This window comes from Microcaecilia unicolor, chromosome 1 (assembly GCF_901765095.1).
Source record: "Microcaecilia unicolor chromosome 1, aMicUni1.1, whole genome shotgun sequence".
Classification (NCBI taxonomy): Eukaryota; Metazoa; Chordata; class Amphibia; order Gymnophiona; family Siphonopidae; genus Microcaecilia; species Microcaecilia unicolor.
Genome location: NC_044031.1, coordinates 534,715,213 through 534,739,011, shown reverse-complemented (window position 1 = coordinate 534,739,011; position 23,799 = coordinate 534,715,213). Strand labels below are relative to the sequence as shown.

At 40.1% G+C, this 23,799-nt stretch overlaps 1 protein-coding gene across 1 annotated transcript in view; it reads left to right on the top strand.

The window, feature by feature from the left end:
- The window catches only part of NBN (nibrin), a 136,527-nt gene that overhangs the window by 99,563 nt on the left and 13,165 nt on the right, over positions 1–23,799 (top strand). Inside the window, 2 exon segments of the mRNA XM_030216354.1 lie at positions 128–409; positions 12,104–12,572. Coding sequence (XP_030072214.1) covers positions 128–409; positions 12,104–12,572 — 751 coding nt within the window.

Sequence of the window (23,799 nt, the reverse complement as noted above, 5' to 3'; positions counted from 1 at the left end):
TTATGTTGTCTTTTATGGATGAATGTATCTCTCATTTAAATCAAATGTTAATTACTGTAAAGTTAATTGTGGAAACATAAGTTGTCAGAGAAATGTTTAATGATTACTGGGCTTTTCCTTTATGTAGGATGGGCACGACTGGTGTTCAGGAAGTTAAAGAAACACCTAAATCGGAACAAAGGAGCAAAGTGAATACACAGACCTTATCTACTGTAAAAGAGACGTTTACTATCTTTAGCACCACAAGCTCAGGAACTCAGTGTTTCAAAAAGGATAGCAAGTCTGGAAATAAAAAAAACTACCAGCAGTCACTCTCAAAATTCAATGGAACTGATAAAAGTGAAGACAAAGCTTCACAACACCAGTCCAATGTCATCAAAAACTACTTCCCAACAATTACGAAGAAAAGGTAGGTTCGAATTAGAATAGAATATTTCACATTTGAATATTCAAATTTTTCTTGGGAAGTTCTCTAGTCATGGTATTAATATCCATTAGAAGCTCTATGATGCTTACCTTACAGGAGGACTACCATTCTTTTTTTTTCCCCCCCCAGAATATTAATGTAAACAGTATCATTTGCTAGTTCGAAATGCTGATTAGTATGTGTGTCAATCTGGGATTTCAAAGCATGGTACTTCTGCTTTACCTGTATCCCGCAGTTATAGTTTAAACATTTAATTCTTCTCAATCATGATCTCACTGTTCTTAATCTAAAGCTTCTTCTTTGATTTTATTATGCACTAGTAAAAAAGCCCCGTTTCTGATGCAAATGAAACGGGGGCTAGCAATGGTTTCTTTTGTGTGCATGTGGGAGTGTGTGTGTCCCTGCCCTCTGGCCTCTATCCCCTCCCCCCCCTGTGAGTCCTTCACTGTTACAGAGCCAGCGATTTGATTTCGTGCTCTGCTGTTTTCCTTCACTGACTGTGTTACAGAGAGGGCGGGGCAGACACTCATAGGGAAACCGGATATCTCGCCCCCTTCACACTTCCGGCTGGAGGCTTCATAGAACGTTGGTGTTGCTTTTATATAGAGAGATCTTGTCTGTACTTTACTAGATTATAAGCTTCAAGGAGTGGAAATGGTTCACTATTGTGTCTCTTTATAGCACTACATACTTCTGGTGCGTGCTATACAAAATGGTGATAATTTTGCAAGTAGGATCCTTAGTCAACAGCAACAATGTAATTTTATATACTGTTACAACCTACAGCTCAGGGCGGTTTTCAATAAGAAACATAAAAACTTAACATGTTACAGCTGATTTTTGTATTTTTTTTGTGTGTGCCTGACTTTTAATGCAGTGAAATCACCCTTGGGACGATATTTAAAACAATTTAAATGGGCAGGAGAGGCTCTTGCTCAGTAAAATCATTCTTACAGGCCCTAGAGCAGATACTGTGCATCAATTAACTGGATATGCTGCTGAATATCTGCTCCGACTACTGTGGTACTATCCAGATAGTGCTGGGGGAATCTGGATGTTATCCAGCGTTGGTGCTTGGATAGCTAACCAGGCATGTTGAAATAGCCCAAAAAGCAGTCCTAATTATGCCTGGCTAACTAACTGATTGTGGCACTGAATATTGGCTGTACCTAAGATAAGTTCCAGGCACCTGACACTGATATTAGCAGCAGTCAGCATTGAATGCAACACTAAGCACTAATATTGGGCCCAGTTGATTTTCTGTATCATCACAAACCATGTTTACACTATTACAATAGCAACTTGAAAAATATTTTAAATGGAGGACTGATTTTTTTTTTTAACTAAGAGATTTTCTGAAATAAAACTTAACACTGATGGCTGCTAAAGGACCGATATTCAGAGGCGCTTATCTGGTTAGTGCTGCTAAATATGTCCTCTAACTACCTTGGCATTTTCGGGACAATACCAGGGCAGTCCAAGGGCGGCACATGGGTGTAGAGCCAGAGGTTATCCAGTTAGCAGCAATATTCAGACCACTAACCAGATGATAAACTAGAAAAAGTTAGGACAGTAAAAGTCTGCCTTAACTTTATCTAGTTAGCTATCCAGTTAGCATTCTGATCATCACTGCTAGTCGGATAACACTTCCAGATTGAGGCTGACACCGGATATTCACCACTACCTGATATCTGGGAACAGGTCCTGAATATTCAGTTCCCTTTTAACAATGGCAGCTGATGTTTACTAAGCACTGGTCTCCGCAGTTAAATAATAAGATCTAGGTGTTCATTTAATCATTTAAAGCAATATTTGTAGAAAATGTGCAGTAGTTTTTTTTTTTTTTCTAAAAGGAGTTTCTTTATCATCTTGCCAGACTAGCTGAGAAGAGTTGGTTTCATTCCCCAACCAGCAGGTGAAGGCAGAGAACTCTGACAAATCATTGATGCTATAACCAGTATAAGGAGTGGTACATCCCTTGCAACTTGCCTCCAGCAGATGGTGCATGGTGAAATGTGCAGCAGAATTTTAAGAGTAGTCCTGACTCCCTAGGCTGCTGGCTGTAGCCTGTGGTCCTGTGGTTGAGTCCTTTTGGTCAGTGGATACACCCAGAGATTGTGCCACTGTCCTTTCCCTAGTAGATACTGGGAGGGGTTCATTGCCCTCTGTAGCCTCAAGCATTGGACTATGGGTTTTCACTCATTCTTGCTGGCATAGGTCCTCTGGGCTGCTGCCAACAGGGGTACGTAAAATGCAGGAGGCCAATTTGGCTCCCTAGGTTGGGTCACGGACTTTTCCTATGGTTGAGCAGAGTGAGGTTCATGCCCTTTTGAAGGCCCAGCCTGAATCCACAGGTTCTGGCTTCAGGTGTTATAGCTGACTCCAGTGGGGCCTCTCTCAGTAGGGAGAGGGTCCCTAATCTTCTTCCCATCCCCCCTCTTAAAGAGTGTATGATCTGTGAAGGAGTGGTTCTGGATTCCACTGCTTCTGTTCTCTGGCAGCTAGCTAGTACTCCAGAGAGCTGCAATCCCCAAAATAAAAGAAGAGCAATTGAATTGAGTTTACAAAAATGATAAGAGGGTTTGCTTGAAGAGCTTTGTGTTAAGATCCAGAGCAAGCAGGGCTCTAACCCTCTCTTTGGCCACTGCTGCTGCTTCTCATCAGAGCTAGAATTAGAGGAAGGAGCAGCAATGAGTACTGGTAGCAGAGAAACTGGTTGGGGGATTCCCCCATTGGCTCCTGTGGGGGAATGAGGAGGTTCCCAGAGGCGCCTTGGAGTGTGTGTTGGTGGGGGTGGGGGGAGAGTGAGCAGCCAGATTCTAAACTTCTCAGAAATTGGCTCTGGGTTCAGAGAGAAGAAGGTGAGGAAGAAAGGATTACATGACTTAAGAATCTCCAGCCTTAGAAGCCTGTGAGCAAAGGTCAACAGATGGGCATTTGGAGAAGCAGAACATATATGTTGGACTGAATATCATCAGATCATGTATGTTGGAACAATAACATAGCTAACTCGTGAAGCAGGTGTATTGCCGAAACCCAGCCTGTATTGAGTCTCTCAATAGTCTGTTCCATCATACACATTCTTGATGCTCATTGTGCTTTTCTTCTTCTTGTGCTGATTTGCTATGCTACCTATTCCCTCTCTTTTTCCTTCTGCAGTTCCCATGCAGATAGGGTCATTGCACCAGTGAGAATGGTAACTGTTTTCTTTACTGGCCCACATTTGTTTCTACCAGTTGGGCTCTTTGACAACTCAAAAAAATGTTATTTTGGAGCTGGGAGAAGACTGTCAGGAGCCTTAGTGGGTCTCTTCATAGGCAGGCTTGAAGAACAGAAAATTCCCCCCCCCCCCCCCCCAAAAAAAAAATGGCCTTCGGCTTTTGTTTTGTTTTGTTTATGTGCAATGGCATTGGCTTTGTCTGTGTTGTATTCAATGACTGTTGTAGGATGGATGTTCTCACAGACAAGGTGTAGAAGACTAACCAGCTTATTTTTGAAAGAGAAAATCGGAAGATAGACGTTTGTCTCGCAAAGGCGCCCAAATCGGTATAATCGAAAGCCGATTTTGGGCGTTTCCAACTGCACTCCGTCTCGGAAACGAATAAAGTTGACGGGGGCATGTCGGAGGCGTGGTGGAGGCGGAACTGGGGCGTGGTTATCAGTCAAGGAGAGATGGGCGTCTTTAGCTGATAATCGAAAAAAAAAGGCGTTTTGACTGCGATTTTGGGTCACTTTTTTTGGACCCTTTTTTTTCCACGAACAAGTCCCAAAAAATTGCTCCAACTGCCCAGATGACCACTGGAGGGAATCGGGGATGACCTCCCCGGACTCCCCCAGTGATCACTAACCCCCTCCCACCAAAAAAACCCCACTTTAAAAACTTTTTTTCCAGCCTGTATGCCAGCCTCAAATGCCGTACCCACCTCCATGACAGCAGAATGTGTTAGATCCTGTCACAGCCTTTCCCTGGGTCAGATGTGGCTCTCGGGTGCAGTACAGGGTCACATCAGCATTGCATTGTGGTGGGTGTAGGATATTGGGCTCCGTGATTTCATTAGCTTGTGTTACAGTCTCACGATGGTGGTAGTTGGTAGGCTCTTCTCCCATGGTGCTTTTCCCCCTGCCTACTAGGTCAGAGTGTGCCCTGTTGTGTTTCCTGTTGTAGTCCATGCGGTAGTGGCCATTTTTGTAAGCCAGTTTTAGTTCCCTTTCCTGTGTTAGCCACGTTACAGAACTTAGTTCTTCCCTTGAATGTGGCTGAAAGAGGGCATTGTACAGTATTCTGCCAGATCTGACCTACTGCTCATCTCAGTACCAGGGAGACTCGTTGCCAGTGGGGCACAACCTCTGATCTGCAGTTAACTGTGAGTAAACGCGATTATTCCAATAAAGGACGTTTTCAGGTGTCAACTGGTGTGCCAGTGTTATATAGCAGCAACCAGTCCTAGAGGCCTGCATGTATGGAGGTCCCTGGAGCACTTTTAGTGGGTACCGCAGTGCACTTCAGCCAGGTGGCCCCAGGCCCATCCCCTCCCCCACCAGTAACACTTGTGCTGGTAAATGGTAGGCCTCCAAAACCCACTGTACCCACATGTAGGTGCCCCCTTCACCCCTAAGAGCTATGGTAGTGTTGTACATTTGTGGGTAGTGGGTTTTGGGGGAGGGGGGTTGGGAGCTCAGCACCCATGGTAAGGGAGCTATGCATATGGGAGCTTTTTCTGAAGTCCACCACACTGACCTAGGGTGCCCAGTTGGTGTCCTGGCATATCAGGGGGGGCGTTTGTACTATGAATTGTGGCCCCTCCCACGACCAAATGGCTCGGATTAGGACATTTTTGAGCTGGGCGTTTTTAGTTTCCATTATCGCTAAAAAAAACAAACGCCCAGCTCAAAAACGTCCATTTTTTCGAAAATACGGTTCGGCCCGCCCCTTCACGGACCCGTTCTCGGAGATAAACGTCCATGGAGATAGGTGTTTCCATTTGATTATGCCCCTCCACCTGTGGTTCAGTCTGTGTGCCAATATATGTGTGGCCTGTGTTGCATGCAGGCAGATACTGCATAGCACCTTGCCACAGACAAAGCTGAAGAGTTTCCACAATGTAATCTGTAGCATCTATGGTATTTAAAAAGAAAAGAAAAAGAGAAAGAAAGAAAAAAGAAATGGGCAGCTTTCCTGTAGTGGAAAGATAGTTGTTTTAAGGCTGCCTTATTCTGAAGGATACTAAGCATACAAGGTCCTTCCCTGCTGATTTCGATTTGGCTGTTTGTGAGGGTCACATTTCCACCAACATCATGGCAGAGCTGAGCAGCTCTAGTCCTCTGCCCCCTCCCTTTAAGGTGGCAGCAATGGTACAGTACACCGCCTTGAGTGAATTCCTTCAAAAAGACGGTAAATAAATCCTAATAAATAAATGGTGGGAAATTGGCTACATGATCAGTGCTCTGCTCTCCAGGTGAAGCTTCTCAGCAGAGAGCTTGCAATCCAGTTTAGGCTTGTGATGCAAAAAAGAAAAAAGAAGTCCCATCTGCCTTTCCTAGCCCTGCTCTGTTTGGAATGTGTTGTGGATAATCTTAGCATTGTTTGGGGTACTGGCCCATCCACTGATTGGAGTAGGAGGATGTTGAAGAGGCTTGTGTGGCTGTCTGGAGGGGATAATGCTGCAGTGGAGTAGTTGCTTGAGAGAGAGAAGCTGTTAGCCCTTATTTTCTGAGTTTTGATTTTTGGGTGGCTTTCAAATGGGACACGAGAGTTGTCTGTAAGCATTCTCTGTTTTCTGAGGATAAGCAAGATACTAATAGTCTCATATGTGGGTGGCATCCCAATCAAACCCTCATGTGGGAATGGCTCTCCAGTTTGGTTACCACAGTTTTTGAGAATGATGCACCGTGCATGCATGTTCCTTCTTGCCCACTACTGTTGCATGGGACCTAGCCATTTGCCATCTTTTTTTCCTGGAGATGAACAGTCGCACTGAAGTAGTATTCCGTCTCAGCTCAGGTCAAATTCTGTAGTTTTCAAAAAATTATTCTTTCTTCTTGTGATTTTCTGTCTTGTTGCTGTGAACTGAGGTGAAGTTTTTCAGACATTTACTTTCTTTTTTTGTATGCCCGATTCTGTCCTTTTTGGTCTGGGCATTTAGTCGATTATTTTTCAAAATCAAGTCATTTGATTTCACTGCAGCAATTTTTCTGCTCATATCCCAGAACAAAAATTCTGAGTGGTTTTAAGAAGTGTTCCAGGTGTAACAGAACTATATCTAGAATGAATATTCATACTTGGTGCCTACCATGCCTGTGACCCAATCATGCCCCTTTTAATATCTTCAGTGTTTGCATGTGTCAAAGAAAGGGATCCATTCTCAAAAAAAGGAGTGCAAACGTATTTTTGGTGCTGATAAGTTTGGTCTATCCACATTAGAAGCACTGGTCTTGGCTTATGGAGTTGCATTGAACAGTGGGGTGATTGTCTAAGACCCCATCAGGCAGGTTAAATACTTGGCTCTTTACTCCAAAGGAAAGAAATCCACACACACACACCATCAATAAAAAAGTATATACATCAAAGGCCTTTGGGAGAGAGTGTGGGTCTCACTTAATGACAGTGAGCTCTCCCAGAACTGTCTCAAAATCCCTCAGGTCCTCTGCTCTTTTATTAAGAACACATTGTCATAAATTAACTGGTTACATCACAAATCATGGGACACAAACTTTGAAAAATCATTGGCTAGATTATATTCTGCTTACATCTGCAAGTTCAGGAGATTCAGAGTACTTTCCAAAACTGCTAGTGGTTCCAGTAAAAATCTAACTTTTATAGGAATGCGGAACTATCATACGTTATTCAGTACATCATCTGTATGCTCAGACATCTGCATGCATCGCATTCACTTCCCTGTTCTCTTGCAAACATGTTTGTCTAATAACAGTTTCCTGCATCTGGTAAAGACAGCATTCAGAGCTAGATGCACTAATCAATCGTTAGAGCCCTTCCCTTACCGATTCCCTTAGCGAATCGGTAAGGAACAGGCATGCATCAAGGAATAGGAATGCAAATGAGCTGCTCGTTGTAGCTCACTTGCATTCTCTATTCCATCGTTAAACAGTCAGCCAGTCGGCCGGTGGCGCATGCGCAGAGCAGCCAAACGTTATGCTGGCTGCTCTGCGCATGCCAAGGACGTCCTTCACTATTAAAAAAAAACTCCCTCTAAAAAGACGTTCTTTTTACAGGCTACAAGCTAATGTACAGTTCAGAGGCAAGAGAATAAAAATTAACCTGATGATACGGAGGAGCCTTCCAGCCCAGAAAATCGGGATGTGAGAGGACACAAATCAAAACTTTTTGGACGTCCTTCCCTCCAGGTCTCTCTCAGCCAATCACAGCGTGTTTAGCTGATGCTGATAACAGCTAAACGCGCTGGGATTGGCTGAGAGAGATCTGGAGCTGATCAGTTATGCTATTACTTACTTGTTCTGGAGTGATGTATTTTGTTATGCTGTTTCGATAAATGTTCAATAAAGACTTCATACAACTTAAAAAAAGTGGGAAAAAATCCAAGTGCTCGTCCTTTTTTTTTTTTTTTTTAACAAAACTATTAGTGGGATTTGAACCCACCACCTCTGGATTACAAGACTGGTGCTCTAACCACTTAGCTACAACTCTACCTGCTTGGATGTCCCTCCCTTACTTCCAGGTCTCTCAGCTGAGTGAAGCACAGCCAAAAAGGACGTTTTTATTATTCCGGGGTTGAATGATGTCCAAAAAAGAGCCTGCAGCATCGGAGCCTGTTTGACTTTTTTAAATAAAGCTTCACTTCAAAAAAAAAAAAAAAACACAACGTACATTTGCCCCCCCCCCCCCCCCCCCCCCCCCCCCCCCCCCCCCCCCCCCCCCCCCCCCCCCCCCCCCCCCCCGCAATAATAGAAACCTCCTTTTTGGCCGTGCTTCTCTCAGCTGAGAGACCTGGAAGTAAGGGAGGGACATACAAGTAAGTAGAGTTGTAGCCGAGTGGTTATTTATTTATTACATTTGTATCCCACATTTTCCCACCTCTTTGCAGGCTCAATGTGGCACCGGTCTTGCAATACAGAAGTGGTGGGTTCAAATCCCACTAATAGTTTTGTTTAAAAAAAAAAAAAAAGACGAGCACTTGGATTTTTTTCCCACTTTTTAAGTTGTATGAAGTCTTTATTGAACATTTATCAAAACAGCATCGGAGCTGATTTTTTTTTTTATATATATATATAGTGAAGAACGTCCATATAAAGGATGCTCCTGATGAGCACTTGGCCTTTTTTGCCCCCTGGTTTATTTTTTTTTTTTAACATTTTAATAATTTTTCCAATCCCGCGCAGCCCCATCGAGAGGTACAGACCTCTCGTTAGATTTTCCAGTGTTTTCCAGTGTTAAGGCAATCAGAAAAGGTTAGTGCATCTCATTACAATAGGGTTTCTACACGATTTGCTCATCTGCATTCTGTTTTTGTTAGCTGGTACCGTCGTCGGGAAAAAAGTGTTTAGTGCATGCCAGGGTTTACTACTTGCTCGTTAAGGGCTCGTTAAGTTTAGTGCATCTGGCCCTTAGTCATTTTCCATCTTATTTATTATACTAACATTTAACCTCTAATATTCCTCTCTGTGAATGGGGGGACCATTATTTTCAAATATAACCTTAATATCATCAGGGGACTTATCAACACTGAGAGTGTATCAGTCGTGTTTATATAGGTTATCAGGATAAGTCATCATCCATCCCCCTCCCAAGGAAGAAAGATTTTTCCTCATCCTCTTCGGTGCTAAGGGATAAGGATGCTGGAAATCAATGGAGGCCAGAGTGCACCATTATCAAACCCCTTTTGAAGCATAAGGCTGAGAGCATTGAGCCAGCATTTCCCTGTCTGTTCTCCTCTCCCCTCCCCTCGTATGGTTTAGTAACTCCCCCATACCCTCTCCCTTCGTGGTTTCTATCCCCTTCTGCCTTAAGGTCCAACATCTCCCTGTCTCCCCTTCCCTTCTTCTGTGGTCCAGAAACCCCTTCCACTCATAGAACAGCAACTCCCTGCCCCCCCCCCCCCCCCCCCCCCCCAATGTGCAGCTTCAATTTTCAGCAGCTTGGAAAGGAGAGTGGTAGCGGAAATGCTGGACTAGCTGCAGGCGATGCGACTTGAGGAACCACTCCTTCCCAGGTTGTTTGGGCAATGACCTGCACTTAGCAGGCTTTCATTTCCAGTGGCTCTGCTTACCGGAAGTGAAAGCTTGCTAAGCATGGTGTTCTGCCTACACAACCTGGGAAGGAGCATAGCATCGAGGTTCATGTCGCTGCATCTCCTGCAGCTGACTGGCTTTTCTGCTACCACTTTCCCCTCCAAGCCACTGCTTTGTTGGTGCTGGCACCGTGACACACTTGGGTTGAGAACTGCTGGTTGAGAACGCTGTTTTACTGTATTGTACTCAATCTCCATGTCTCCAAAGTAAACTAGTACAACCGTGTTTCTAATTTGAATACGGTTAATTATAGAGTGTGGAGATGAAAATTTAATTCTGTTTGTTGAGGATGTTTTTATTATATGTAACTATTTTGGTACATTGTTGTAAGAAGGGGCATATTAAGCTAATACATAAAATATGTCTGGTGCTACAAGCTGCTTTATTCCTTGTGTTCTGAATCTCATGATATCTTTTTGCATCCTGGTTAAGAAAAAGGCTGGTTCTTGTTTTTGAACTCTTTGCCTAACTCTTCTAAATTGGAACACACACTCTTTCTCTTGATGTCCAAAGAGCTGCACACTTGGTGGTCTTCTGCTTAAATGTCATCTCTTCCAGGACCCTATTTTCTCAACTTTTTTGGTCTAGGTTCATAAACACTTACCTTGTACTATGTGACTTTTAATTTTGTTCTAATTTTGTTTTGTAAGGTGTCCTAAATAAGTATTATCTAAAACATGTAGAAGATGTATAGATTTGGGAAAAAAACTTGTTTTTGATAACACTACTTCTTTATCAAGTCTGTATAGAGGGGCAGCTCTATAAATGAGTTCCTCCAGTTACGTGCACCGATGCTACCTGTTGAGTTCCAGTTCTATAATAGCATGAAGATTTACACCAGGGCTAAGGCTGGCTAAAACAGTATTCTATAAGATAAGCAATAAATGTCAGCCTTGCCTCTGCCCTGTCTGTGCCCCTCCCCTCTGATCCCACCCTTACAATTACATGCGAAAGCTATTTTAGCGCATATTTGTAGAATAGTTGGTTGTGTGCCCTACTGCACATAAATGACAGTATTTTATAAATGTACACACACAACAGGCTCTTAAATTAATGCACTATTTAATAACAAACAACAAGGGACTCATCCACTGAACAGACTAGTATAATCACTCATACACAAACAATGGATGGAAAATATCAACTATTTCACTAAAGTGTAAAAAAGGCGGAAAAAAAAACCTCAGAAATAGTTTGTGGACATGAAAAATCTTTTTGTTCCACAATACCAAAACAGACATCCCTTAAAAACTGATGAAAGATTACATATTCTATTTTTTCTACTTTAGTGAAATAGTTGATATTTTTCATCCACTGTTTGTGTATGAGTCTTAAATTTAGACAGCCTATTATAAAATGAGAGGGATACTTTCTTCCTTTAAATAACTTCTGTTTAGCTGTACTGAGAGAACTGACTTTGTACTTCTTTTATTATGCAGTGCAAGGTTGATTGAAGTTATTTGAAGACGTGTGATTTATAAGTCTCTTATAAAGGGAAGAGTAAAGCTGTAACAACTTCCTCTGAATTGTTATCAATAGTCAGCTAGAACCAGATAAAAGAAACAAAGTTGACATGAATGTGTGTCATTTTACCAGATTTAATGTGCACTTATGATAGTTCTCATCAATGTACAGAGCAGGGGTTCTTAACCTTTATTGGTTCCTGTAACCTTTAATTGATCAGTGAACCCTCGCACCCCCTTTCTGAACCACCACTAACAGTGCCAACTGCTAACATAAAAGGAAATGGAAAGGGGATGGGCCTTTCTGTGGTTACAATCAAAGCGGTTTGCATATTATATACAGACACTTATGGAGGGTTAAGCGACTTACCCAGAGTCACAAAGAGCTGCAGTGAGATCATGTAATGACTACATCATAATAACACTCTGTAAGCCACATTGAGCCTGCAAAAAGGTGGGAAAATGTGGGGTACAAATGCGATAAATAAAAACCCAGGCTCTCAGGCTGCTACACTAACCATTAGACTACTCCTCTACTCCATGCCACTAAATTTACATTCCACTAATATTACAGTAGTACATAGTTATACTACCAAAGAAGTCACAATTAATGTTACAATGAGGCATATTTTCAAAGCACTTAGCCTTCCAAAGTTCCATAGGTTTCTATGGAACTTTGGAAGGCTAAGTGCTTTGAAAATATGCCTCCATAGTTGCATAAATTGTACATGATGTTGTTGAAAATAATGACCATCTACAAATTATTCATGGTAGATTTCATGACCCTTTGCACCCCATTTGATCTCTCCCAACACCCCTTAGGGATGCAGGCACCACTGGTTTAAGATCCCCTGTTATAGTGATGAACTTATGTGACATTTGTAGTTTGTCATGTTGATAAAAAAGAATGACAAAAACCACTGTGTCAATGTTATTTTCCTTCTTTAAGGGAAAGGGATGAAGAAGGAGAAGAAATCTGTTTACCTAAATTAGCCAAGATGGACAAGCAGTCATCAGTACCTTTAAATCAGAGTCAATTTGTAACAGCAGCAGTTCGAGAAAACAGTATGCAGAATACTTCTAGCATAGTTTCTGTGTCAAACTTGTCTTCCACAGAAACACATTTAAAAATTGGACTTGAAAACAGCAAAGCAAAGGATAATGAAACTATAACTAAAAATATCCCAGGTGAAAAGCCAGAAACAAAGAAGAGAAAAGAATTGGACAATTTGGTTGAAGATGCTGATATTGTAGAGCTTGTATTTGACAGCAGAGATCTGGAATGGGAATCTACAATGGAAGATCAAGCACAGGAAGATAGGAGCAACACAAGTAAAAAAAGAAAGATGGAGTCAGAAACGAACATGAATAAAGGAGAAGTAAAAGATATAAAAATAAAAGAAGAAAACACTGCATTTGTAAGTAATATTATTCTAGTAGGCAATTTAAGTATCTGGCTAATGTAATCTACTACTGCTGCCATGTCCATACAAGCAATGGAATGTTTCCCAAGAATCTGTCCAACATTGTCAGTAGACAAAGAAATCGTGTTCTACCTATGTGAATACTGCTCTAAGTTTGCTAGTTTTCAAAACCAGTAGCCAGAGTTTCAAAAAAATATATATATATGGATGTCATTGTAGTCAGATTGGCATGTCAGTAACTTGTTTCAGTTACTCGGAGGCCTTGCAGAGTTAGATCTATTTTTTTAAATATATTTGTTGCACAAATAAATGAAAATAAAGTGTAAAATTAATTCCCATCAAAAAATACTGTGATATTTAACACCAAATCAACACGGTATTTCCTGATTAAAAAGTCCATAAAGTGTGCTGAGAAAATCTCATTCATATCCATTCAGTATACATCATCTAAACTAAGCCTGAATGCCAATCTAAGCATACATGATAGTTAAACAATGAGAACAACTGTGGGTTGGGATATAGAGTGCGAACTTCAGTGGGACCAGTAGGGTTCTCCTCTATTAAAGAACTAATTGTATGCAGAATTCTTGAATATTTACATTGTAACATAGTAAATGACGGCAGATAAAAAAAACAATAACAAATAAGCTCTTCCAACCAAAATTTGGTAACAATCATGGAGGCAGTCCATCAATACAAATTTTATAGTGGAATGAGTGGACCCTCAGTATTATGTATGATGCGGAAGCATGAACCAGCGCTAGATACTATATAGCAGTGATTATAGGACTCAAAAAGGATCTCATCCGCTGAAGTATATATCATCAGTAATATACATCTTCGGGTTCCACAGTAATAAAATGAAGACTGTACACCATAGTGTTTCAGTCCACATGAATATATATGCTCAAAATTGTGCCCAAATCAAAATATTTAACTAAACCATGTCCAAATAAACTGACTCAATAATGTCAAAAGATGATAGTTCCAAACAGACTTATTTTAATCAGGGTAACATCGGAGAACAGTCATGAATGTGGATGAGAGGACAAGGGCAGATAAAGACCAGCATAGTCTATCTAGTCTGCCAGGCCAGGATTGTACGTGCCACTATGTGTAGTTTCTACCCCCCCCCCCCCCCCCACCCCCACCAAGTGTCTTTGGTTTTGTAACTGCCATTCTGCACAGGTTTGCTGCCCTATAGCCTAGCTTTTTTTCTTGTGTTCACTGCTGGGGTTCTCTGATAGCATTTTGAGAGATCATCAGTGAATGGGAGTAGAAGAAAATGAGAAATACAGTCCTTTGGTTTCTGCAAAGTATGGCAGAAAATGTATTTGAAGGCTAGATTGAGCGATAGATGGTAGCCTTATACATGCATTGTATTTGTCAACTTTTAGCTGCAGTCTTCTAAACCAGTGAAGTTCACACACACACACACACCAGTCCAAGCATAAATCTTTCCTGGGACAGTTTACAAAAACAAATATAGGATAATTCTATGAAGTGGGTGCTAGTCTTATGCATCAATTACATGACTAAATGTTTAGAATACTTGCATAAACACATATACGTATAAATGACAATAACAACTGCCTAAGCACTGTTCTGTGAATACATACATATCATAATTAGCACATATTTTACAGGTGTATGTACACATAGGCAGAATCTGGGTGGAGCATGGGTGGGACTCATACTTATCAGGCTAACTTGTACAATGCTATAAGTTGCATAGATATCTCTAAGAAATGGAAAAAAGTGGGAGGATGACCAAGGATTCCAAAGACTTAATGCCAAATGCCTTTGAGAACTATTTGATGAAGGCAAATCCTCAGCAAAAGGGGGTCTTTAGAAAGACCATTGTGAAGGTGAGCGTGCTTCGTTGCCTCCTCCTTTTGCTGAGGATTTGCCTTCATCAAATAGTTCTCAAAGGCATTTGGCATTAAGTCTTTGGAATCCTTGGTCGTCCTCCTACTTTTTTCATTTCTTGTTGTTGTCCGTGGGGTGTCTAGAGTTCTCCGCCCTCTGGCGGATTTCTTCCCTATACATGTATATCTCTGGCATTTATGTAGAAGCATTTACACCAGCACTATGGCTGGTGTAAGTGTTTGTGCATAACTGCATACATGTGTATGTACCCAGTTATGCTAGTATTCTATAAATGAAAGTAGGCACACTGTTACAAAATTACCCAGAAAATATAATATACAAAACCAGATAATAAATCACAACCTTAATAATAAAATAAAAGTATAAAACCAGAAAATAACAAAACCAAAGAAAAAGTCTAGAAAATAGGATCCTTCATCCTCCAAAGGCTTAATAAAACACTGTTAAACTTACTCCATTTCTGTATCATAAAAACAGCTTTAAATTTGTTAGTTCATTTATTTTATTTTATTTTTATTTTATAAACACTTGATATACCATAGTTCTTAACCTTTATTGGTTCCTGTAACCTTTAATTGATCAGTGAACACCCCCTTTCTGAACCACCACTAACAGTGTCAACTGCTAACATAAAAGGAAATGGAAAGGGGATGGGCCTTTCTGTGGTTACAATCAAAGCGGTTTGCATATTATATGCAGACACTTATTTTATACTTGGGTCAATGGAGGGTTAAGCGACTTACCCAGAGTCACAAAGAGCTGCAGTGAGATCATGTAATGACTACATCATAATAACACTCTGTAAGCCACATTGAGCCTGCAAAAAGGTGGGAAAATGTGAGATACAAATGCGATAAATAAAAATCAAGCCCAGGTTCTCAGGCTGCTACACTAAATAGTCAAAAAAATAGCTTCTACGCGGTTTACAATAAAACAGTAACAGCATAAAAGAGAGAAAGAACAGAAGGAAAAGAAGCATACAAAATTAGAAGGAAGTAGGATATACAAGCTTGAAAAAGTGCGGTTTTAAAGCTGCTTTAAACTTTATGTATGAGGACTCTGAGCACAGGTGAGCAGGAAGTGAATTCCAGAGCTGTGTACCAATATAACTGAAGCAGTAGAGTGAGTAACATTGAGGCGGATAAGAGAGGGCGACAGAAGGTGTATCAGCAGTAGGGGACCAAAGAGATTCATGTAGGTGCATAGGGTATGACTAGCCATGAAAGATAGTCAGGAGATGGCAGAGAACAAGATTTGAAGACAAGATACAAAGCTTATACTTGTATATGTGTGGAGAGCGGTAACCAGCACTGTGCCTGGAGTAAAGGTGAAATGTGATCATAAAGTTTTGAACTGTAGAGTAGACGAATGACTGTGGACTGAACAAGCTGAAACCATTTGAGAGAGGAAAGGGGAAGTTCAGCATAAAGAGAGTTACAGTAATCAAGATGGGTGATGACTAGACTGAGAAGGAGAGAGCGTATGGTTGAAAGTGAAAAAAGAGAACAAACATATTGTATCCTATGGAGTGCAAAGAAAGAAACTTTTATAATTGCATTGATCCTGTCCAGAAAAGTGAGATTAGTGTCAAAATGAACCCGCAGAATCTTAACAGAATCTTTAAAAGAGAGGGTCTGATTAGCAATAGTAGGAAGAGAAGGGGCTAGATGTGATGTTGTGTCAGGATTCCTAATGTAGGGTGTTGGGAAGTGAAGATTATCAGGCAGCCTTACAGAGACTTTTTCCAGAGAGAGGTTAAGGTCGTTGACATCGGTACTAGTAGCGGGGAGACAATAGAGAATCTGGATATCATCTGCATACCAGAAAGGAAGACAGTGATTTGACTGAATTAATGTGAGGAGCAGAGCCAAGAAAACATTGAATAAAATAGGGGCTAAAACAGAATCCTGTGGCACACCTGGCAGAATAGGAGCAGGGGGTGACCGGTTGGAGTTATGACTTAACTGACAAGTACGGTTGGTTAGGTAACTTTGAAATCAGTGCAAGACAGACCCAGAAATACCAATGGATTGTCGATGAAGAAGACATGTATGATTTACAAGGCTGAAGACAAATCAAGTGATACAAGAGTAACCGAAGAGTATTGATCTAAGGAGGTTCTGATCGAATCATGCAAAGCCACTAAAAGAGTTTCAGTTCTGTGGTGCGTTCTAAAGCCCAACTAATAGGGGTGTAGATCTAATGAAGAATCTAGGAAAAAGGTAAGATGGGTGTGAACTACTTTCTCCAGAACTTTGGAAAGAAAAGGGAGATTGGAAATGGGCCTATAATTATTAGGATAAGTCCGATACAAGGTGAGCTTCTTCAAAAGAGGTGTAATAATGGCATGTTTCCAAGCTGCAGTAACCTGGCTGAATGAGAGACTATCCCAGATTAGAAGCAGAAGGAGGGGAAGGATGTGGTCTATTAAATGCTTAAAAAGGAAAGCCAGCTAGAGGTCAAGTGGAGAGCCAGAGGGGTTAACAGAAGCGATTTCGAGTTTGAGAGAGATGGAGAGGAAAATGAAGACCAGGAAGAAGAGAGTGAGGGAAAAGGCATGTCCAAGGTATCAGCTGGAGGAGGTGACAGAACTGGAACAGGGGTAATCAAAAACGATGCCCGTAAGGCAAAAATCTTCCCTATCCAATATGATGCCAATGAGGTTGGAGATAAAACAGAGGGATCATAGGAAGACTTGAGTGCTGATGGAGCCACAGTTTTTAGAATCTTAAACAGAGTCCGAGGCTTGTTGGAAGAATGTAGGATTCGCTGTGAAAACTAGTCGCATTTAGTCTTGGGCAGGAGGGTTCTATAATAACAATAACAGGAACAGAACTGAAGATGAGTGTCAGTGGTATGTTTATGCCAAGCGCATTCAATACTCCACACTTGTCACTTAAGAAGTCAAAGTTCTGGGGTAAACCATGGAGCAGTGGCAGAATGATTAGATCTGGAAGGGCGCACGGGGCAACTGCGTCAAGAGCAGAGGCCAAGAGATCATTCGTATCATTAATACATGGAGAAAGGGGAGCATCAGAGGAAAAATGGGAAGGGGGGAGGAGGAGGTCAGAGAGGGCAGAAAGGGTTTCATCCTGGATGAGCTGCCAAGAGGGTGAATTCTGCGGTAGGGGGAGGCAAAATGTGATTAAGGCATGGTCTGTCCAAGGAAGCCAGTCAGGAGAAATCAAGGAAGGACAGAGAGAGGAAGAGGAATTGGAGAAGAGAAGGTCTAACGTGTTACCTCCAGTGTGGGTTGGAACAATGACGAACTGGACAAGACCCAGTTGCTTGCTCAGAGTGAAAAGGTTGATGAGTATCTGTATCAGAGATTAAAATCCCCTAGGAGAATTATGGGGGAGTAAAAAACACTGACTTCAGACATAAATGCCAAAAGTATCGCTAAGGAAGAGGATATAGAAGAGGGAGTATGATAGACCAAAACAAGATAGAGGGAACAGACAGGGACAGAGAAATGAAGTATGCCAGTATTGGAAAATGTGAGAGGAATAAAAGAGCAGGACGAAATCTGAAGAGACGAAGAGTAGATAAATCCAACACCACCACCCCTATGAACAGGATGTGAAAAATTTGTGTAGGAGAAATCAGAGAGGGGAGCCTAGGTTCTATATTAGGAGTTGTCATGGTAATGATGGACACATGTAATTGTATATAACTCTAGCCTATGGAGGGTGAATTGTCAGATCAGGCAATGGGTCATTTAAATAGGTTTCCAGATCCAGCACGGTGAGGCTCAGTTATCGGGCGTCGAACAAGATCTTTCTAATAGTACAATTCAGAAAGTGTTGAAGCTCTATTATTTAGGGAAGGCTTCAGTTTAACTAGGGGTAGGAAGAAGTACATGAACTGGGGTAAGTCAAGGTTTCTATCCCAGGTTTGTGGAGCCAAAAGACTTGAATCCAGTGATAATAGATGTCAGCACATTCAAGTTGGAGGTGGTAGTCAACCTTATCCCAGCAGAACAGGGCAATTTCCTTCCTATCAGGTGATCTCTTTATTGCAACATTTAATCACAGTGAGGCAGTGCTGTGATATATCACACAACTGGTAGCATGTTGGAATACTAGAAGCGTATAAAGTGCCTCACTGTGCAAGGTGAGCAGCAGCAATGCAGGGGCCTGTAGCATAATGAATCCTCATGAAGATCTGGGCAACCAGCCTATATTAGTACATGGCAGGATCTATTAGGCACTGACTAAATAACTAATCTATTGCAGGCAGTCAGATACAAGGGGTAATGCTTGCTCCTAGGATGTATGTGGTACATGATATCAGAAGAACAGGTCTCCACAAACAGCACGAAGCAAACCAAAACAATGGAGAAGACAAAACAGCAAACGGCAGATGCTAAGCAGGCCTTTATTGTGATTTCCTGTGAATTGACATGGGCCATAGTTCGATTAAAGTGCCTGCATCAGGAGTCTATAAAGTAAAATTAAAATTAGGAGTCTGCAATGTAAAATTATAATTATATAAACAGGCATCAATAATAAAAATAAAAACTATATTATTTTAAAATAAACCTCAAAGATACATCTAAAATGATGAAACACTGTATGGAACTAAATGCAAACCGTGAATATATGATATCATAAAAACATCAGTACTGGCATAAATACATAGAAAACAGTAATAAATATCCACTAAGAAATAATAAATAAATGTCATTAGAACCTTAAGGATAAAAACAAAATGAAGAATAAGGAGAGGGATTGAGAAGAAAGAGGGGTAGCTGAGTTAATAGAGTATCTCTTGAAACAAATATTTATAAAATAAAATTAGCTTAAAACTACCTCTCATATCAAATAGAATACTAATGCCAACCTTTGTAATCCTTTGTCAGCACTACAGAATTTGAACTCTATCTTATATTTTCAGACATCAATGATAAACATCTGTTTTGAAAACTGTCACTATTTATAATCTCTTTAATAACAACACTTGGGCAATCAAAAAATGCATAACGTCATAAAATAAGTGGATCCTGTAGCTGAAAATACAAAGGATGGATTCCAATTGAAGTTGTCAATTAGAGCTGTACTATTCGGCTGAATATGAAAAATGGACATTGAGCTTTATTTTTTTTTAAACATAAATTATAAAAGAAGCAACGTGAAATCATAATCGAGTGTTTATTTCAGTAGGATTTAGCACAGTGGAGCCCCGGATTATTCGTATTCAAATTGAAATCACTATTTGGCCTAATGGTGAACAGCACACTTGAACAAATACAAATATGCATGTAAATATACTGGCAGCATGCATGAATAGTGAGACAACATGAGTAAGACAGATGCAAATATAATAGAAATATGTTAGCAACAGTGCATGAATAGTGAGGTACCACAAATAAGACAATCCACATGCAGATTTACTAATAATAACTAGCCTTAAAACGTGTAGTAGTAGTGAGTAAAAATGTGCTAGCAATGGTGTATACTAGTGAAACAACTAATATTTATTTATTAATTTTATTGCATTTGTATCCCACATTTTCCCACCTCTTTGCAGGCTCAATGTGGCTTACAATACATATGAATGGTTGAAGTGTGTAGAGAATTGACATATGGTATTACAGAAGGATCTTGGGTTAAATGATAATGATAAAACATGATAGTAACATAACAAGTAAACATTGTAAGACATGATAGTTGTATAGCAAGTAAACATTGTAAGACAGTTCTGGATACATGTGGGAGGAGTTCACATGTGTTGATCTTTGTGATATGTCTTGTTAAAGAGATGGGTCTTCAATAATTTCCGGAAGTTAGTTAGTACATATGTCGTTTTTAAGTTGCGCGGAAGTGCGTTCCAGAAATGCGTGCTCATGTAGGAAAAGGTTGACGTGTGCATTAGTTTGTATTTTAGACCTTTACAGTTGGGGAAGCACTCCCAAGTAACTCTCACAAAAGTGAAATTCAAATAAGAACTGTAATCACAAGAAATTAATCGTACTTTTAGACATTTTTTTAAAAAATGATAAATTATTGTATTACTGAGCAATGGAAAGTCCATCTCTGTGACTAAGATGCATATTCCTAAATGAGATTTAACGCATAAAAACTAGTACATTGTCAATACTATAGTATTCATTTTTTAAATAAAAGTACCTTCTAAAATGTTTGCAAAATACTCTACAAGTGATGAACTGTGATTAAAGCATAAAGCTGCATCAAGTAACTAAGGGTCTCACTAAAAAGCATGCATGCTAATCTTCCAACTGAAAAATGCAGATTAATCTGCAATAATAAATTTATCATACGGACTGTTAAACTGTAAAATTGACAAGATGTAGAAGCTTTAAATGAAAACATTGACGCATAAATCCTTACTGAATCAAATCTCTATCAGCTCTCCTGCTATAAGAAAAATGCTGTCCCAAACATCCAAATTTTTTTACCAAATATCTTATGACTGCAATAGATTAAACAATATAATTATTTTATTTGGGGATCATTAGATCTAACTGCAGCACAACTCATATGAACAATTTTGTTCTTTCTTTTCATTTCAAAGAAAATGATTGTGGTGCAAATCTTCATGAGATCTCCCTTTTCTAAATTTTTCTTTGCTTTTCTTAATTTTTCATATTCCATAATAATCCATTCTATCCATAATTGTAAAAAATGAACCATATGCTTTTAGCACAACTTATCTTAGTGTGGCGGTAACTTTAACCGCAGGAGAACCTCCACCCCTGCGGTTAAATTTGCCGCCACACTATGATAAGTTGTGCTAAAAGCACCAAGGATATGTCTCCAAGTGCTGCCTGGGAGGGAAAGGTTAGGACAGCTGTTGTAGTTGGTGATTCGATCATTAGACATATAGATAGCTGGGTGGCTGGTGGACGTGATCGCCTGGTCACTTGCCTACCTGGTGCGAAGGTGGCAGACCTCACGTGTCACCTAGATAGGATTTGAGATAGTACAGGGGAGGATCTGGCTGTCTTGGTACATGTGGGTACCAATGACATAGGAAAATGTGGGAGAGAGGTTCTGGAAGCCAAATTTAGGTCTTAGGTAGAAAGCTCAAATCCAGATCCTCTAGGGTAGCATTTTCTGAAATGCTACCCGTTCCACGCGTAGGGCCCAAGAGACAGAGCTCCGGAGTCTCTATGCGTGGATGAGACGATGGTGCAGGGAGGAGGGTTTTAGATTTGTTAGGAACTGGGCAACATTCTGGGGAAGGGGGAGCCTATTCCAAAAGGATGGGCGCCACCTTAATCAGGGTGGGACCAGGCTGCTGGCATAGGCATTGAAAAAGGATATAGAGCAGCTTTTAAACTAGAAACGGGGTGGGGGGGGGGGGGGAGGCCAACAGTCGCTCAAAAGCGCATGGTTTGGGATAAGGTATCTTTCAAAGATATCACCCAAAACAGGGAAGGTAGGGTATCCTGATAGTAAGGTTGCAAAAGAGACCATAGTAGATCTGGTGTCCTTAAATAAAAATCAGACAAAAGATTGCAAATTAATACTGTCAAGTACTAAGCATGATGTAAATAGGAACAACAAACATAGTTTGAAATGTCTATATGTGAATGCCAGGAGCCTAAGAAATAAGATGGAAGAGTTAGACTATATTGCACTAAATGATTTTTCCTTAATCAACAACACACTATCTCAATATACACCCTCTTCCCATTCCCTACATCTACCATCTTCCTCCCTTACCCATTTTACTCACCCACATTTTGTTGTCCACCTCTTCATATATTATATTACAGTCGTTATCCAATCTGTGTTATCTTGTAAACCTGTTATATTATGTAAGCCGCATTGAACCTGCTAATAAGTGGGAAAGTGTATAGGCTTGCTTAAAGAGGTTTTTAGAAGCTTCCGGAAGGGTAAGTGGTCATTAATTATTTGAAAAGATCTAGGTAAGGCATTCCAGAGTTTGCGGCCCAAAACGGAGAAGTTGAATGCATAATATGTTTTATACTTGTTGCCTTTACAGTTGGGAAGATGTAAGTTTAGATAAGTTTGAGAGGGTTTAGAGCTGTTCCTGGTTGGAAGGTCAATCAGATTGTGTACATGTAGTCTGGGGATTCTCCGTAGATAATATTATGAATTAGCATGTGGATTAGTGTTAATATAGTCTCTATCTCTTTTATATAAAAATAGGATTGTATATCCAATCCATTAAATACATTGACGCCTTCAGTTGGAATCTGTTCTTTGTATTTTCAGCTATAGGATCCACTTACTTTATGGCGTTGTGCATATTTTGATTGTGTTGCTACCTAAGTGATCATAAATAGTGACACACTTTTCAAAAAAGATGTTTATCATTGATATCTGAAAATATAAGACAAAGTGCAGATTCTTTAACGTTGACAGAGAATTAGTCTGTTCAAAAGTTTATTAGTATTCTATTTGATATGAAAGCTAATTTTAATCTAATTTTATTTGATAGAAAAGTACCTTATTGTTTCAAGACATACTGTGTTCTGAGTTACCCGTCTTTATTCTCTCAATCCCTCTCATTCTTCGTTTTGGTTTTATCCTTAAGATTCTACTGATATTTATTTATATATTTATTTTGCAATTATTTGTTAATGCATATTACTGTTTTCTATGTATTTATCCAGTATCAACAATGTTTCTATGATATTATGTGTTCATGGTTTATATTTTGTTCCATACAATGTTACAATGTATCTTTGAGGTTCCTCGAAGTAATATGGTTTTGCTTTGTTTTATTGATGCCTCTGTTTATGTAGTTCTAATTTTGCATAGTAGACTCCTGATTTTAATTTTATATTGTAGTCTCCTGATGCAGGCAGTTTAGCCGAAGCACAACCCATGTCAAGTCATAGGAAATCAAACTAAAGGACTGCTTAGCATCTTTGTTTGCTGTTTTTAATTCTCCACTATTTTGGTTTGTTTCACACTGATTTATTCTATAATATTCTATAATTTTTTTCATGTTTGGTTAGTTATATCAGGGAAAAGAGGGAGGGAGGTCAAGTGTTACAGATACCTGTGTTAAAGCATATACTGCTTGTAATTTCTGTAATTTGAGCACCTAGAAGGCACTGTTTCTTTATTGTAACATAAACTTTGGATTTCAGATATCAGCTTTAGTTTTTCTCACATCTCTAATTTTAATGTTCCACTTAGTGTAGAGTTCTGATTTGGCTATAGAGCAAAAACATAAGTTAGGTTTTGAATTCAAGTATTGGAGCATAAAAGTCTGATCTTTTATGTGGGGGACCATGGTCAAGCCTAATTCCATGGTCTTAGAAAAATATATTTTGTTTATGTCCTAAGCTCTTGCATGCCTTTGTCAGAACTTCTATACATTATAGAAACTC